General features: G+C 41.9%; 2 protein-coding genes across 6 annotated transcripts; one reads left to right on the top strand and one right to left on the bottom strand.

Annotated features, from left to right (window-relative positions):
• Positions 1-275: 275 nt before the first annotated feature.
• On the bottom strand, positions 276-14978 carry INTS11 (integrator complex subunit 11). 5 transcript variants are annotated; one of them, XM_066563813.1, is made up of 18 exons: positions 14836-14978; positions 14573-14755; positions 13296-13393; positions 12036-12109; positions 11651-11879; positions 10580-10678; positions 10159-10193; positions 9267-9405; positions 8555-8619; positions 7660-7849; positions 7222-7305; positions 6900-6989; positions 5625-5787; positions 4616-4723; positions 3972-4033; positions 2451-2593; positions 1242-1371; positions 276-426 (listed from the first exon to the last, which is right to left on the bottom strand). In XM_066563813.1, exons 2-18 carry the CDS (start codon positions 14598-14600, stop codon positions 361-363), a joined length of 1803 nt encoding a protein of 600 aa, XP_066419910.1. In that variant the 5' UTR covers positions 14601-14755; positions 14836-14978; the 3' UTR covers positions 276-360. The 5 variants fall into 5 exon arrangements, with proteins under 5 accessions (XP_066419910.1, XP_066419909.1, XP_066419908.1 ...); XM_066563812.1 differs by having other exon boundaries at positions 13296-14755; XM_066563811.1 differs by lacking the exon at positions 276-426 and having other exon boundaries at positions 766-1371.
• A 185-nt stretch (positions 14979-15163) lies between these two features.
• On the top strand, positions 15164-16878 carry CPTP (ceramide-1-phosphate transfer protein). Its single transcript, XM_066563825.1, has 2 exons — positions 15164-15288; positions 15977-16878. Exons 1-2 carry the CDS (start codon positions 15164-15166, stop codon positions 16473-16475), a joined length of 624 nt encoding a protein of 207 aa, XP_066419922.1. The 3' UTR covers positions 16476-16878.
• The last annotated feature ends 945 nt before the right edge of the window (positions 16879-17823 follow it).

Raw genomic sequence — 17823 nt, forward strand, 5'->3', positions numbered from 1 at the left:
TGGAGGCTCCTTGCAGCTGGGCCTGAGGGAAGGATGAGGAATTAAAGATGTTTTGCTGCTTGGTTTTCAGCACATTTAGGGTTTTTTACTTTCTGTGATGCTTTTATACTTGGAATTTTAATTTTAAGCAGGGGATTTTCAGCTGTGGGAGGGGAGAACACTGAGTAACTTTTACTTTAATGTGTAAATTGCTCCTCAGGTCTATTTAAAAACAAATTCTTGACTTCCCTTTTTTTCCAAGGGGGAAAATCCCAGTGCTGGTGTCACTGCAGGAATTGGACAAACACTGAAACTCTTTTATTAAAATCAAGCAGAAAAAACCATTGAAAATGTAAACAAAATAAAATCTGGGCTCAGCTCTCAGGGGGTGCCCTGGGGCAGCCCCTTCTTCAGCAGGGATGTCAGGTAACTGCCCAGCTCCTCGTCCTGGAATGGAAAACACCACCAGCGTGAGGGCAAAATCCTCCTGGCACTGTCCCGCCGGGGCAGTCAGTTCAATTCTGGTGCCCAGGAATGGACTGAGAGAATTCCTGCACCTTGCAGGACCTAAGGTGAGCTGTGTTTAAAAAGTGAAATAATCCACAAATTCATTTCTGGCTGTTTTCACAAACTATTGCTGTGAAATTCCCATTTCTCCAAGGACCTGGGGGGTTTCCTTTGAGGAAAAGCCCCATTTTTGCTGGAAATCAAGGAATAAATTGCTTTATTGCTTTGCCTTCCAAGGGCATTTCCTGCTGTCAAGAAAGAGTTTAATAATCCAGAAAATTTAATAATCCAGAAAGTTCAATTTAATAATTTGATAATCCAGAACGTTTAATAATCCAGATTAATGTATATTAATAATCCAGAAAATCCAATATACCAGAAAATTCCATAATCCAGAAAATTCAATGATCCAGAAAGTTCAATTTAATAATTTGATAATCCAGAAAATTTAATAATCCAGCCACAGAAAGGGAAGATGATGGGATGACTCAAATAAAAGAATGTTTAGATCAGAAATAGTTCTCTTATTTGTTTGAAATTTTCTAAGTTAGAAATACAAAATGAAATACTTAATTCAGAACTGAATTAAGTGGAATTAAGTGGAATTGCCCCAGAAGTTCTCTGCTTTACAGAGCTGTAAAATCATTTCTGCTCAGAAAACACCAGGGACTGCCCCTCATCTTCCAAATTCCTTCAAAGCCAGAGGAGGCAGGGTTGGGAGGGAGGGATTTGGCTGAGAAATGAGGAATTCCCACCTGGTAGGTCCAGGAGACCAGCAGGACTTTGGTTCCCTGGTCCTCAGAGTGAGCCGTGGCCTGGATCAGGATGGACTCCACGGTGATGGAGCCATCAGGGAGGTGCTGCACTGAGTAATCCTTCAGAACCCTGCAGAGAAAGGAGACATTTGGGGTTTATTTGGGGAATAAATGCTGCGTTTTCATCCCAAATCCCAGTTCTGAGCCCAAGAAGGGAAAAGGAGCTGATCCACTGCTCATTTTGGTGATTTTTCTTTTTGTACTATTGCATTTGTATTTTTTTTAATTTCCCTAATAAAGAACTGTTATTCCTGCTCCCATATTTTTGCCTGAGAGCCCCTTAATTTCAAAATTATAACAATTCAAAGGGAGGGGGTTTACATTTTCCATTTCGGGGGAGGCTCCTGCCTTCCTTAAGCAGAACCTCTTTCCAAACCAAGACATTCTCGTGAGCAGTGGCTGGAGAGATCTTCCTACGAGTTTTGCTTTGGTTTCTTCTGCTTCCTTTAACTTTTCCAACCCCATGCTTGAAAACGTGGGCTTAAAAACCATGGGGATAAAAACCCATGGGATAAAAAAACGATGGGAATAAAAGAATCAATTGAATCCCTGAGAGCCAGAAATGCCCTGCCAGGGCTCAGGGCTCATTGCTGGCTGGGGCTGTGTACAAATCATGAAGGGGACAGGACTGCTGGGAATGTGCCTGGAGCTGTTTGATTTTCCAGCATCAGTCTCATTCCATGGTTATGACAATGGGAAGATCCCAGCAGCTCACAGCCCAGGCAGCAGACAAAGAACGTTGTAGTTGTAAAAAGTTTTGTGACCAATCCCACAAAGCAAAAGCACATTGACAGTAGTTCTGTCCAACCGCTATAAGCACAAATCCTGCTGGTTAAAACAATGCTTGCTTATTTTAAATACAATCCCTGCTTGTAAGCCTCAAAACACAATGCACAGAGCTCCATTATTAAGCTTAGAACTCCCTAACATCTCTCTAGATAGACTTTTCTGTAGCTTAGGAGTTACTCTAGAGAAGCATTAATATACAAACCATTGTTCTATTTGTCTTTACTTTTCTACTTCTTATATAATTTTTCTGCTGACCAATCTCATGGCTCCTGCTTAGCTCTAATCACAGTTCTGCTGTCCCTGAGGCCTTTTGCAGCTTTCCCACCCCCTCAGATGTTAAGGACTGGCCCAAGGGCTCACCCCTTGAGGTGGTTGTAGACCCTGAGCACGGTCTCGTGCTCCTTGCGCGGGTCCTGGATGTGCACGCGGCAGGTGAAGCGCAGCTGATGCTCAGCCAGCCCCAGCTCCTTCAGGGCCTGCTCAGGGGAAACCAGCCTGAAACTCTGGAGGAAAAAGAGATTAAAGGGAGAAAATTAATCCTCAGAGCTTGGGGGAGTTGTGCTGCTGCCAAGCAGGGAAGGGCGTTCCCTTTCTGGGCTGGGATATCGCGGAGTGTTTGTCGCTGCTGAGGGTGGGCAGCAAAGGGAGAGCTGGGACTGGGACAAAACATCCACCTCAATAATTATAAATAAATAAATAAATAAATATTTAACAGCATCAAGCTGGTCTCTGGTGAAATTAATCCGCAGAGCTTGGGGGAGTTGTGGTGGTGTCAAGCAGGGAAGGGCGTTCCCTTTCTGGGCTGGAATATCACAGAGTGTTTGTCACTGCTGAGGGTGGGAAGAACTGGGAGTGGGACAAAACATCCACCTCAATAATTGTAAATAAATATTTAACGCCATCAGGCTGGTCTCTGAAATTAATCCTCAGAGCTTGGGGGAGTTGTGCTGCTGCCAAGCAGGGAAGGGCGTTCCCTTTTTGGGCTGGGATATCGCGGAGTGTTTGTTGCTCAAAGGGAGAGCTGAGAGTGGGACAAAACATCCACCTCAATAATTATAAATAAATAAATATTGAACAGCATCAAGCTGGTCTCTGGAAGGTGGTTGAAGCTCTAGCAGGGGAGTGATGTTTGAAAAGAAAGATGAGGTTGCAGATGAACTTCCTTTGTTGGGAGGAAGTGAAAGCGCTGGCGGTAATTTGGGTTCTTTGTGTGTCTGAAACTGGACAGCACCTCCAGAGGGCACAGAAACACCTCAGAGGGCATAAAAAACACCCTGAGAAGGCACAAAACAGCCTCAGAGGGCAAAAAACAGTCTCAGAGGACATAAAAAACCCTCAGAGGACAGAAAACACAGAGGATATGAAAAACACCGTGAGAAGGCACAAAAACCACCTTGATAGGGGAAAAACACAGAGGACACAAAACACATCCTCAGAGGACATGAAAAACACCCTCAGAAGGCACCAAAAATCACCCTCAGAGAAGAGAAAAAACACCCTCAAGCACAAAAAACACCCTGAGAGGACACAAAAAAACACTCTCAGAGAACAGAAAAAACAGCCTCAGAAGACAAAAACCACAGAGAACATGAAAAAAGCCCTGGGAGGACACAAAAAACATCCTCAGAGGGCACAAACCACCCTGAGAGGACACAAAACAGAAAACAAGAAAAACACCCTGAGGGGGCACAAAAAAACATACTCAGAAGGCTTGACAAACACCTCAGAGGACACGAAAAACAGCCTGAGAGGACTCAAAAAGCACAGGACACAAGACCCACCCTGAGAGGACACAAAACACAGAGGACATGAAAAAAACACCCTCAGAGGGCACAAAAAGCACAGGACACAAAACCCACCCTGGGAGGGCTCTGTACTCACGTTGTCCTTCATGAGCAGCGTGCCGTGCATCAGCCTGGGCCTCTTGGCATCAGGGGCAGCACCTGAACAGGGCAATAGTGACACCTAAAATCAATATTTAGTGATACAGAGCAACTCCCTCTCTTCCCAGAGCACTTCCTGATGTAAAAATGAGATTATTTGTTTCTAAAATTCTGTTTTTAAATATATATTTATTTATATTATATATATAGGATATATAATTTTTATATTTATATAAATATAAATTTATTAATATATAAATAGTAATAATATAGTTATGCTATATATATTTATTAATAATATAAATATATTATCAATAATATAATAATATAATTATATTAATAATATAAATATAAAATATTTCTATATTTTATATAATATGTATTTATATATTATATATATTTTTATATATATACTAAATAAATAAATATATATTTATATATTCAGTTTATCTCCCAAATCAAGCACACACAGGCAGCAAACCAGGCAGGGTGTGCACATTGATTTAAAACACATAAATTATATTTTAAATATAAACCTACATCTAAATTTTAAATAAAATTTTACATCTAAATTCTATTTTAAATATAAATTTTCAGCTTTCTAAGCCAGCACAGGGAGGAATTGGGGGCGGGCAGCGTCACCTATGGCTGTTTCCCTCTTGAGCAGGCCCAGGGAGATGTCCACAGGGATGCAGGGGTTGGTCAGGATGGTGGTGGTCTCTCCATTGGCTGGCATGAAGCAGCTGACATCTGCAAAGGGAACAGCAACAAAAGAAACTTCAGCTCCAAGGGAGCCACTGCAATTAATTAATGCTAATTAAGGTGTAACAGGTGTCACTTCCTTGAGGGGAGGTGTAAATGCCACCCCAAGGGCCAAAATGGATCCAAAATGTGTAAAATTTTAATTCCATTCCTTCCTCTCCACTGGAAAACAATCCTAATTTATGTCCAAGAGTATCACTGTAATTAACTGGGCTTCATTAGTGTTAATTAAGGTGTTACAGGCATCACTTCCTTGAAGGGAGGTGTAAGTGTTACCCCACTTAACTGTACTGAGGGCCAAGATGGATCAAAAATGTGATTCAAAGTTTTAATGCCAGTCCTTCCTCTCACATGGAAAACAATCCTAATTCATATCCAAGGGGTCACTGCAATTAATTAATATTAATTAAGGTGTCAGAGCCCTCACTTTCTTGAGGGGAACTGTAAGTGCCACCCCATCTACCTGAGCTGAGGGATCCAAAATGTGTAAAGTTTTAATTCAATACCCTTTTCTAACATGGAAAACAATGCTAATTCATGTCCAAGGGGGTCACTGCAATTAACTTAATTAATGTTAATTAAGGTATTACAGGCATCATTTCCTTGAGGGGAGCTGTAAGTGCCACCCTCCATAACTTTGCTGAAGGATCCAAAATTGATCCAAAATGTGTAAAATTTTAATTCCATTCCCTCCTCTCACATGGAAAACAGTTCTAATTGATGTCCAAGGGGGTCATTGCAATTAACGGGGTTTAATTAATGTCAATTACGGTGTTAGAAGCATCAGTTCCTCGAGGGGAGGATAAATGGCACCTCCTCTAACTGTGCTGAGGCCCCAGATGTGATTGGCAGCCGTTCGGGGTTCCCTCCCCTGCCCAGGGATACCTACGGAACTCCTGCTCGATTTTCTGCTTCAGGAATTCCATTTTCTTGGCCTCCCCGTGCACCAGCAGCACGTTCCTGGGCTCAGCCTGCCGGATCAGCTGCATGATGCCCTTGGCATCTGCGTGGGCACTGAAGGACATGTACTCCACCTGCATCTTCACCTCCAGCTGGGGACAAGAGAAACTGAGAGCGCCCAGCTCTGGGAGCTGGGAATTCCTTGGGAACACAGCCAGGTCCCTCTGAATTTACTTCCAAGGAGGAAGGAGAAAACCTAAGTTTTTTTACAAAAAGCTGTTGTAATTTAAAAGCTCCAGCTGCCACATTTCAGGCACTACTTGTCACAAAAATTTGTCAAGAAACAAAAATCAAATATTGAAGGACATGTACTCCACCTGCAGCTTCACTTCCAGCAGAGCACAGCTCTGGGAGCTGGGAATTCCTCTGGGACACACCCAGGTCCCTCTGGATTTATTTAAAATTAAGAGGGAGAAAACCTAAATTGCCTTGACAAAAAGCTGTCATAATTTAAAGCTCCAGTTCTCTCATTTCAGACAATAATTGTCACAAAAATCAAATATTGAAGGACATGGGCTCCACCTGCAGCTTCACTTCCAGCTGGGAGGAGCAGAGCAGAGCTCTGGGAACTGGGAATTCCTGGGGACACACCCAGATCCCTGTGGATTTACTTAAAAGGAAAGAGGAGAAAACCTAAATTGCCTTAACACAAAGCTGCTGTAATTTAAAAGCTCAAATTGCCTCATTTCAGACAATATTTGTCACAAAAATCAAGTATTGCAGGTCAGCTGGTGTTTTATTATCCAAATGTGCTTTATATGGGTGAAAAGATAGCAACTGAAAAATGAAAAATGGAAAAATATATCTGTTGAAATGCAAATATATCAATTGAAAAATTGATAATATATCAATTGAAATGTGAAAATATATCAATTTCACTTATTTGCCTCGTTCTAAAAGGTATAAAATGCCCCTAAGTATTTAAAGAAATTTTAAGAATTTACTTAATTATTAATTTACTAAATAATTAAGAAGTAAAACTTTGTAAGTTTTAGTAAAACTTATTCACCCAAATTTTACAGCAGAATCAAAGGGCCCTTCAATGGTTTTTTTTTGGCAGGAATGAATGCAAAAGGGGGGAAAAATAAAACAAATCAAACTTTGCTTAAGCAAAAAAGGAAAAAAAAACCCAAATAAGTGCAACTCCAAAAGTAAAGATTATTTTGAGGTATTTTCAGTGCTGGAAATTGAAAATCCAACTCACAATTTGTCTTCCTTCCATCTCCAGCTTCCTCTGCCCACTGAGGATTTTGTGGCCCACAGTTCCCTGGACACAGTAGCCAGGCATGATCACCTGGAAAAAAAACCCCAAAAAATCAAAAATTCCATGGATTTACCTGGGAAATCCATTTAAAACATCAAAAACGTCACAAAATAGAGTTAGTTCAAAGAGGATTTTTGTCCTTTAATTCCAGCTCCTCAAGAAAAGCTTTGCCATAATCTCAGTAGTTGTGACTCACATTAATATGAGACATAAAAACCCAATAAAAACCCCACAAAAACCCAATAAAAACCCAATTTCTTACCATGTTCTTCTCATTCCCAGCCCATTTCCTGAAGATCTGCAGGGATTGTCCTGCATGGAGCATCCCAGGGGTTGCAAACACCACCTGCAAATCAAAGATGGGCCATAAATCACTACAAAAAACCCATTTTTTCCATGGTTTATAGAAATATCCTAAATCTGTGCAGAGCATCCAATAAAAGATTGTGTGGAAAAGAAAACCCTCGTTTGAATCAGGATGTGTAGATGAAATAAAGATGCAAAATTTTCATTTTTTCTGGGTGTTTCACTTTTAATGAAGTAAAAAATAAATTAAAGAAATTTAAATTTGGTATTTACAGATGTGACCTGGCCATGAGAGGTTTTGTGGTGGGATTGCTGGGGTGGAGGATGCTCAGGCTGATTTCCCCCCAGGATTTGGGATAAATCTGGAATAAAAAAGCTCCCAAGCCTCTCCTACCATGGGCCCAGGGTTGTCTGCAAAGGCTCTGTCGAAGGCTTTGATGTGCTTGAACTCGAACATGTTCCTCTGCACAAAGGTTTTCCTGATTTTCTGGTTGGTCCAGGTGATGAACAGTTTGTAATAATGGTTGGCCTTCTCTGTCAGGCCCGTGGAGAAATAAATTGGAGCTTTCAGGTTCATCCTTTCCCTGCAAGAGAAGAAAGAGGCAAATATATAATATATAACATAGAATATATAATATCATGTTATATATTATGAATTATATATTATCTATATAACATAACATATTTTACATATATAAAACATATTTTATAAATAATATGTTATCTATATTATATATATAACATATTTTATACGCATAATATGACATTATACATATATAACATGATATATATAACTATATATAATATATTGCATATATAAAATATAACTCTATATAAATTAATACACAAAAATATATTAAAAATATATACATATTATATGTATAAAGCATTATATATAAATATATATAACATATATAATATATCCTATCTGGCCATAAAGCTGGGGAGCCTCCCAAGGTTTTTTTTGGGGTGTATTTCCCTGTTTTCATGAGCTAGAAATCAGTATTTTATATTAAATATTTTCAATATTTAATAATTTTAACTTTAGCTCTCCCTGCACCCAGGGCAATTCCACTCCAGGAGGAATATGAAATAATACATATAATATATATATTAAATATATTTCTATGTTATTATATACATGATTTATTGATGGATTTATCTATTATTCTATATTGTCAGCGGCATTCAAGCCCAGGCAGGTTTCAGTGCCTGTCTCCCCACAGATCAACTTCTACATTTCCAGCACTCATCACGCACAAAGGATCCCAAAGGCAGGGGGCGCTCACCAGAAGGTTTCCAGTAAAATGCAAAGTTCCTGAGCACGGCCAAGGGCAAAAACTGGGATGAGAACCTGGAACACAGGGGGAGTTCAGGGTCTGACAGAGCCAAGCAGCATTCACTTACTAGGATTATAATTACATTAGTAGTAGTAGCAGTATATTTCTATTTTATTATATAATATAAATATATTATAATATATATTTATATATTAATATACTACTATATATTATATATTACCTATTATATTCTATATTGTATAATTATGTTTTATTATATTTAAGTATTTTATATACTATATACAATAGATATATAATAATATATAATAATATAAAATAGATTTAAAATATATATAATAATAATTTTCCATTATTACATTTTCAATCACCAACTGGTAAGTGATATCTCCAGTACTGATTGATATTTTTGAGGATTTGTTAATGTGTGGGAAAGACAATTAGATATTTATCATTATTTATTACTTAATATTAATTCTTACATTTTCATTATTTGATTCTATTTTTAATTTATTTTATTTATTTATATTTTATTATAATTATATTTATTTACAGTTTTATATTTATTTCTAATTTTTATTTTATAATTATTTATACTTTATTACATTTAGTTTATTTTTTATTTTTATTTCTCTTCATGCATTTATTAGGATTTGTTTTTCTTTATTATTTAATATTTTTACTCCTTTTCGTTCCTCTGTACCTTCCCTCCTCTCTCCACAGTCTCGTGCACCTTCTTGAGGAAATCCCTCTCGCGGCAGCGCTTGGAGTCGCGGATGGTGGTGGCGTAGGTGGACTCAGTGATCAGCAGGTCGGGGCGGCACTTGTCCAGCCAGGCTGCCCTGAAAACAGGAATTCCACCCAAATCACAGCAGCAAAGGGCTCTGCTGGGTTCCAGCTGAAAATCTCCACGGTGGGTTGGGGAATGGCACAGGAAATGGGAGCAAAGTGGGCTCTGGGGGCTCTATGGTAGCCTAATTGGAATTAATCCAGCTCAGTATTGAAGTTACAGAGCTCAAAAATTAAAATTTCAAAATTGAGATTGCTCAAAAAGCAGTATTTATCCAGTCTATTATTAGTATATTATTTATAATATTTATCCATTCTATTACCAGTTTTAAATGCATTCATTTAAATGCATGAAGATTCAAAAATCACAGCAGGAAATGGTTTCTGGTGTTTCTAATCTGAAAATCTCCAAGCTGTATTGGGGAATGTCACTGTGTCCACAGGAAATGGGAATAAAGTGGAAATGGGAATAAATACATAAAGGAAAATAAAAAATAAAGGAAATGGGAATAAATCCCATAATACCTTTGGAATTCTGTGGTAGCTTAATTTGAATTAATCCAGCTCAGAACTGAAATCACAGAGCTCCAAAAGCAGTATTTGTCCAGTTTATGACCAGTTCTAAATGCAATAATATTCAACCCAAAATCACAGCAGGAAATGGTGTTTGGTGGGTTAAATCTGAAAATCTCCAAGCTGGATTGAGGAGTGGCACAGGAGATGGGAGTAAAGGGTGCCTTTGGAGCTCTATGGTAGCTTTGTTTAAATTAATTCAGATAAAAATTGAAATTCAGCCTTTTACTCACCCCAAGTGTCTGTCTGGTGTCATGTTATAGTCACCCTGAGGGGAGAAGAGAAACCCAGAGAGATTTCTGAACCAATGGAGGCTCAAATATCTAATAGAATGTAATATAAATAATATAAATATATGCTAATATATAAATATAATAGATAGTATACACAAATAGCTGGTATGGAAATAATATAACTATGTAATAATATATAAATATAAAGACAATATGTATAATATAAACTATATTAATATCTTGTACATAAATAATATAAATATATAAACATAAAGATAATATATATGTGTATAATATATTGTATATAAATAATATAAATATATAATTTTATATATCATTATATATCGATATAAAATATAAAAATCTGGGAATATTTAGAGCTAAAAAAAAGGGGAATAATTCTAACTTTGGGCATACTCACAGTGTACACCACGGACTCACAGCCAACCTTGATTTGGAACATGGCAGCTCCCAGCACGTGGCCTGCATAGTAAGCCTTGATCTCCAGCTCCTCATCCACCTGCCAACAGCAAACCCTCAGCACTGCCAGCATCTCAACTTTATATAGATATAAAATATAAACAGCAAACCCTCAGCACTGCCAGCATTTCAACTTACAGATATAGATATATGTATATAAATTATAAACAGCAAACCCCTCAGCAATGCCAGCATTTCAACTTACAGATATAGATATATGTATATAAATTATAAACAGCAAACCCCTCAGCAATGCCAGCATTTCAACTTATAGATATAGATATATGTATATAAATTATAAACAGCAAACCCCTCAGCAATGCCAGTATTTCAACTTATAGATATAGATATATGTATATAAATTATAAACAGCAAACCCCTCAGCACTGCCAGCATTTGAACTTATAGATATAGATATATGTATATAAATTATAAACAGCAAACCCCTCAGCAATGCCAGTATTTCAACTTATAGATATAGATATATGTATATAAATTATAAACAGCAAACCCCTCAGCAATGCCAGTATTTCAACTTATAGATATAGATATATGTATATAAATTATAAACAGCAAACCCCTCAGCACTGCCAGCATTTCAACTTACAGATATAGATATATGTATATAAATTATAAACAGCAAACCCCTCAGCACTGCCAGCATTTCAACTTTATATAGATATATGTATATAAATTATAAACAGCAAACCCCTCAGCACTGCCAGCATTTCAACTCCAATTGGAAATATCTGGAAATCCAAATCCCTCTGGATTTACTCAAAAGGAGGAGGAGAATTTGCCTAATAGCTATATTCCTAATTTTAACCCCTTGATAAATTAGCTACATTTCCAACATAAGCCCTTGATTAATTAACTACATTCCCAACAACTCATTGATCAATTAGCTACGTTTCCAATGTAACCCCATGACTCATTAGCTACATTTCCAAAGAAATTTATTGATTAATTAGCTACATTTCCAATTTACCCCCTTGACTCCAAGCCCCCTGACCTGCACTGTCTGGTGGAGGTGCACGGCCACCACCTTCTTCATGCAGTCCTTGATCATCTGTGATGTGAAGAAGTTGGTTTCCCCTTTCTTGTCCACGGTGATCTTCCTGTAGTCCTCCAGCAGGATGGGGCAGATGGCCTTGGTGGGGTGGGTCATGTAGATGGGGCCATCATAGCCAACCATCTCACTGAAATAGGGCAGGGCCCCGCAGTGGTCCAGGTGGAAGTGGCTGCAAAAAAAAAAATAAAACGCAAAAAACCCCAAAATGGTTGCACAGAATTCAGTTTGCGTGGCTCCCAGATCTTCTCAGGAGGGAAAAAGCAGGTAAAATATGAGGTGGGCTTGGAACGGCACAAAAAGAGGTGGGAGAAGGAAGGAGCCTCACCTGATGATGACACAGTCCAGGAAATCAGTCAGCCTGCCATTCTGGGTGATGTAGGAGAAGTCAGGGAAGCGCCTCTGCAGCCGGGGGAAAACAGGAGATCCACCAGTGATCCAAAAAACCATGGAGGGAATGAGACACTGGGACATTGGGAATGTGCTGGGGCCTCTCCAACAACACCAGCACCACTGATCCAACAAAAAATGGGAGGAATGGGACTCGGGGAATGTCCTGATCCTTTTCCAATAACACCAGCACCAGTGATCCAACAAAAATGGAGGGAATGGGCTAATGGGACATTGGGAATGTGCTGATCCTTTTCCAAAAACACCAGCATCAGTGATCCAACAAAAATGGAGGGAATGGGATATTGGGAATGTGCTGAGCACACTTCAGGCAGCACCAGCACCACTAATAAAAAAAACGTGGATGGAAGGATCTGGGAATGTGCTCATCCTTCTCCAGGCAACAGCAGATCCAATAAAACCATGGAGGGAAGGGCCCGGAACTTTGGGAATGTGCTGATCCTTCTCCAGGCAACACCAGCATCACTGATCCAACAAATCCACGGAGCGAAGGACCTGGGAATGTGGTGACTCTTTTCCAGGCAGCACCAGCACCACTGATCCAACAAAAAATGGAGGGAATGGAACACTGGGAATGTGCTGAGCCCTCTCCAGGCAGTTTTTGTGTGCAGGGAGAGGCAGAAAAGAGGGCACAAACAGAAACTGACCCTTTCATAAATAAATCATTTTATCTCCCAAATAAAACAGGAGCTGATCACACCCTGGCTCTGAAGCACAAAGCCCCAAAAGGTTTCCTGTCCAGCACATTTACTGCTTGAACGAAATCCTACAGAATATCTGTGCCATTATTCCTTTCCTGCTGGGTCAGGGAAGCCAAAATCAGGAGTTTCCTTCTCTCCCCCTGGAGCAGCAGAAATGTGGTGAGGATCCCACCTGGAATGAGCTGCCCCAAAGCTTAGGACAGGATTCCTGCTCACAGGAAACCCAGAGAGTCCAACCCCAGCTGGAATGGAGCATTTGCAGCTGCATTAATAAACATTATTAATAAACATTTCCCCAAGTCCACGAGCCAGGGAAAGGAGGGCTGATATTTCATGGAGCACTTGAGGGGAAGGGAGATTTTGGAAGGGGAAAGAGCAGCTCTGCCCCAGCCCAGCCCCAGCAGGGGCTGATGGAGGAGCCCAGGGGTGCAGGAGGGACAAAAGGGACGACAGGAGCTGGCCCAGGGGACACTCACATCATCGTTGTAGCCCATGTGCATCCCACAGTCCAGCATCACATTCTTGCCAGCGATGGACACCAGGATGCAGCTCCTGCCCACATCCTGGCCAGCACCTGGACACCAGAAAAACATCAATAAACACCAGGAGAACATCACAAAATATCAGCAACATAGCAGTAAAACATCAGCAAAACACCACCAGCAAAATAACAGCAAACATCAGGAAAACATCAGCAAAACACCAGTGAAAAAGCAGTAAAACATCATCAAAACACCAATAAAACCCAATAAAACACCAGGAAAACATCACAAAATACCAGTGAAATACCACCAGCAAAATACCAGTAAAATATCAGCAAAACACCAGGAAAACACCAGGAAATCATCACAAAACACCAGTGAAACACCATCAGCAAAATACCAGCAAAACACCAGGAAAACACCATTAAAACATCAGCAAAACACCAATAAAACAGCACCAGGAAAATACCAATAATACCCCAACAAAACACCAGGAAAGCATCACAAAACACCAGCAAAATACCAGTAAAACATTGGAAGAACACCAATAAAGCATCACCAGCAAAATACCAATAAAACACCAGGAAAGCACCAGGAAAACAGCAGAAAAACACCACCAGCGAAATACCAGCAAAACATCAGCAAAATACCAGTAAAATATTGACAAAACACCAGCAAAACATCAATAAAACATCAGCAAAGTATCAGTAAAATACCAGTAAAACACCAATAAAACACCAGTAAGACACTGGTAAAACACCTCTGGGAAAAGCTGCAATTCCTTCAAAATAAAAGCAGGTGAAGGTCTGCACAGACTTCCTGCAATTGCAGTTTCAAGGAAGAGAAAAGAATCCTTCATCTGGCAAGGATCAGAACTCCTTCTCCAGCTGCTCTGCCCTCGTTAAGCCTAATTAAGTTAAACCCACACCAAGGCTGAAAACTACCCAGGAGGATAAAGCAGATCTGCTGCTCAGTACATCCTCTGCCCTCTCACTACAAAACACATTAAAAAAATATTAAACAGGGAAAAACGAGACATATTTTCTTCCTGTGGCTCTTTAGCACTGTAGTGAATTAATGCTCCACAACACCACAGTACCTTTACAAGAATAACTTAATTAATCCTGATTAATTAATCCAAACAGTTATAACGGTCACTGGAAAAACCAAGGGAGGGAAGAGAGGAATCACATCAGGGATTCCAAATATGAGCCTGAATTCCCCCCAGGGTTCAGTGTTTGCATTTCAAGGCGATTTTAGGCAGGACTTACCCAAGGGGGTGACTTTGATCTCGGGCATTTTTACCCCACTCCAGGTCCCAAACCCGCACAGAAAATTAGTCCAGGAGCAGATGCGAGGGGGGCACAACGAAAGAGGATTTCGTTGGTTTTACCGGCACCATTTCAATTTTTTCAGGATCCAGCCGAAGACTCGAGCAGAGCCCAAACTTCTTCCTGAGGCGAGACAGAAAACATGGGTGAGGTGATAAACAACAACTTGTGGGAAAGCGGTCCCGTTTGGCTGCGATACCCACCACAACTGCTGAGAGCCGGGAAAACACGTGTAGAAACACAGAAAAACGGGCAAAAAAGGCACAAAACCACAAAAAATAACACAAAAAAACCCGCACAAAACCCCGCAAATTCACCCAGGCCCGGCCGCAGCCCCGGCGCCTCCTCCGCGCCTGCGCCGCCCCGCGCGGATTGGCCGAGCCGCAATGACGCACGCGAAGCGGACTGGCCCGCGGGGAGCGGCGGGTGACGGACGCGGCGCTGATTGGCCGAGCGGGCGGTGCGGGATGCGGAAGGAGGAGGAGGAAGAGGAGGAAGGGGAAGGGGAGGCGGCGGCGGCGCCGCGGCGCGATGGCGGCGGCGGCCGCGGGCCCGTTCAGCCTCAGGGAGGTCCTGGACGCCTTCCGCAGGTGCGTGACGGAGCAGCGGGAGGTGCTGCTGGAGCCCTACCTGAGCGGCTGGCGGGGGCTCATCCGGTGAGTGCCCAGCAGCGAGTGGGGGGGCTGTGGGCAGAAGGATGCAGGGAGCGACGGCTTCACACTGAAGTGGATTTGGGTTTCTCTTTTCACCACTCAGATGCTTTTTGGCTTCTCTTTTCACCCTTCAGATGCTTTTTATCTTCTCTTTTCACTCCTCAAATACTTTCTGTCTTCTCTTTTCACCCCGATGGAGCTTTTGCTTTCTCTTTTCACCCTTCAGATGCTTTTTGCCATCTCTTTTCACCCCTCAGGCGATTCTTTGGGCTCTCTTTTTCCCCCCTCCGGTAATTTCTGGCTTCTCTTCCCACCTCTCTAATGCTTTTTATCTTCTCTTCCCCCCCCCCCCCCCCCCCGATGCTTATTGGCTTTGCTTTTCCCCCTTCAGATGCTTTTTGCCTTCTCTTTTCACCGCTGAGGTGTTTTGGGGTCGTCTTTTCACCCCTCAGGTGTTTTTTTTGGCGGGGGTTCGGCAGGGCTCTCTTTCTCCCCCCTCAGGCGATTCTTTGGGCTCTCTTTTCCCCCCTCAGGTACCTTTTACAATCTCCTTTCCCCCCTGAAGTGTTTTGGGGTTCTCTTTTCATCCTGGAGGTGGTTTTGGGGTTGTTTTTTTCACCCCTCTGGTATTTTTTCCGCTTCTCTCCCCACCCCGCGCCCACCTAACCCACCACTCCCCTCTCCCCCCCAGCTTCCTGCAGAGCCTGGGCGCCGTCTTCTCGTTCATCTCCAAGGACGCCGTGGCCAAGGTGGCTCTGCTGGAAGGTCACCAGCAGCAGCACGGCTTCGTGTCGCTGCAGTCGCTGGTGCAGCACGAGCTGGCGGCGGGGCCGGCGGCGCTGCGGGCCCGCTCCGATTCCGGCTGCCGCACGGTGCTGCGGCTGCACCGCGCCCTGCGCTGGCTGCAGCTGTTCCTGGAGGGGCTGCGCTCGGGGGAGCCGCGCACCTCCGTGCTCTGCACCGACGCCTACAACGCCTCGCTGGCCCAGCACCACCCCTGGGTTGTCCGCAAGGCGGCCACCGTGGCTTTCTGCGCGCTGCCCTCCCGGGATGCCTTCCTGGAGATCATGAACGTGGGCTCGCAAGAGGAGGCCGTGGCCATGCTGGGCGAGGCCATCCCCTACATCGGAGATGTCTACAGCATCACCCAGGAGCTCTTCACTCAGCACAAGCTGCTCGACCTGCCCTGATGGCTGAAAATGACATTTTTGCACAAGCAACACACTCTGTCCGTGGTTATTTCCACTTTTTCTTTCCAGCCCGGAGGTGGAAAGTTAGCCAAACTATCCCCCTTTATAAACGCGGACCATTAATTTTTTCACATTTCTCAGTTCTTACATCTCTAAAGTTAGAAAACAATTCCACATTAGGATGAGCTGCTAAGGGATTGATTTTTTTAATTCCCACCTTACAGCATCACCCAGGAGCTCTTCACTCAGCACAAGCTGCTCGACCTGCCCCGATGGCTGAAAATGACATTTTTGCATAAGCAACACACTCTGTCCGTGGTTATTTCCATTTTTTCATTCCAGCCTGGAGCTGAGGATTTGACAAAATTATTCCATATAAACATGGACCGGTTATTTTTTTACATCTCTCAGTTCTGTTCTTATATCTCTAAAGTTAGAAAACAATTCCACATTAGGTTGAGCTGCTAAGGGATTGATTTTTTTTATATTCCCACCTTACAGCATCACCCAGGAGCTATTTGTGTATCTGCCCTGACGGCGGTGCTGGGGTGAAAATGACATTTTTGCACAAGCAACACACTCTGTCCGTGGTTATTTCCACTTTTTCTTTCCAGCCTGGAGCTGAGGAGTTGGCAAAATGATTCTGTATTATAAACATGGACTGGTTATTTTTTTACATCTGTCAGTTCTATTCTTACATCTCTAAAGTTAGAAAACAATTCCACATTAGGTTGAGCTGCTAAGGGATTGATTTTTTTTTATATTCCCACCTTACAGCATCACCCAGGAGCTCTTTGCTCAGCACAAGCTGCTCGACCTGCCCCTGATGGCTGAAAATGACATTTTTGCACATTTATTGTTTGGTTATTTCCACTTTTTCTTTCCAGCCTGGAGCTGAGGAGTTGGCCAAGTTATTCCACTTTATAAACATGGAATAGGTTTTTTTTACACCTTTTTTTTACATCTCTACAATTAGAAAAAAAAAAATCCACATTAGGAGGAGCTGTGCAGAGTTAGAAAAATAATTCCACATTAGGATGAGCTGCTAAGGGATTGAAGGGATTGAAGTTTTTTATTCCTAGCAAAGCTGGAAACGGTTTTTCTTTTCAAGCCCAAGTGCAGCAGCTTGTGTGCATTTACAGCAATACTTGTGGCCTTGTGTGGCAGCACAAATTGGAGCTGTGGTGTCTGAGCTCATTCCCACACTCTGGTTTGCACAAAAATCCCACCTGGAGGATTTCATGCTGAGCAGTGCCCTGGGGAAATGCCCTTTCCCTGCCACGGTGGGAGCTCAAGGAAATGGGGGTGGAAGGGGGAGAAAATTGTTCCACCCAGCAGCACCTTCCCC

The sequence above is a fragment of the Molothrus aeneus genome, chromosome 21 (genome assembly GCF_037042795.1).
Source record: "Molothrus aeneus isolate 106 chromosome 21, BPBGC_Maene_1.0, whole genome shotgun sequence".
NCBI classification, from domain to species: domain Eukaryota; kingdom Metazoa; phylum Chordata; class Aves; order Passeriformes; family Icteridae; genus Molothrus; species Molothrus aeneus.

Coding starts and splice junctions, on each gene's coding strand:
- INTS11 (XM_066563810.1), bottom strand. CDS start 13,433: ATGTTCTCCTGGTGTTTATTGATGTTTTTCTGGTGTCCAGGTGCTGGC. Junction 6,990..7,221: donor CTGGGAATGAGAAGAACATG/GTAAGAAATTGG, acceptor TTTTTTTTCCAG/GTGATCATGCCTGGCTACTG. Junction 5,788..6,899: donor AGATGGAAGGAAGACAAATT/GTGAGTTGGATT, acceptor TCTTGTCCCCAG/CTGGAGGTGAAGATGCAGGT.
- CPTP (XM_066563825.1), top strand. CDS start 15,164: ATGGCGGCGGCGGCCGCGGGCCCGTTCAGCCTCAGGGAGGTCCTGGAC. Junction 15,289..15,976: donor GGCTGGCGGGGGCTCATCCG/GTGAGTGCCCAG, acceptor TCTCCCCCCCAG/CTTCCTGCAGAGCCTGGGCG.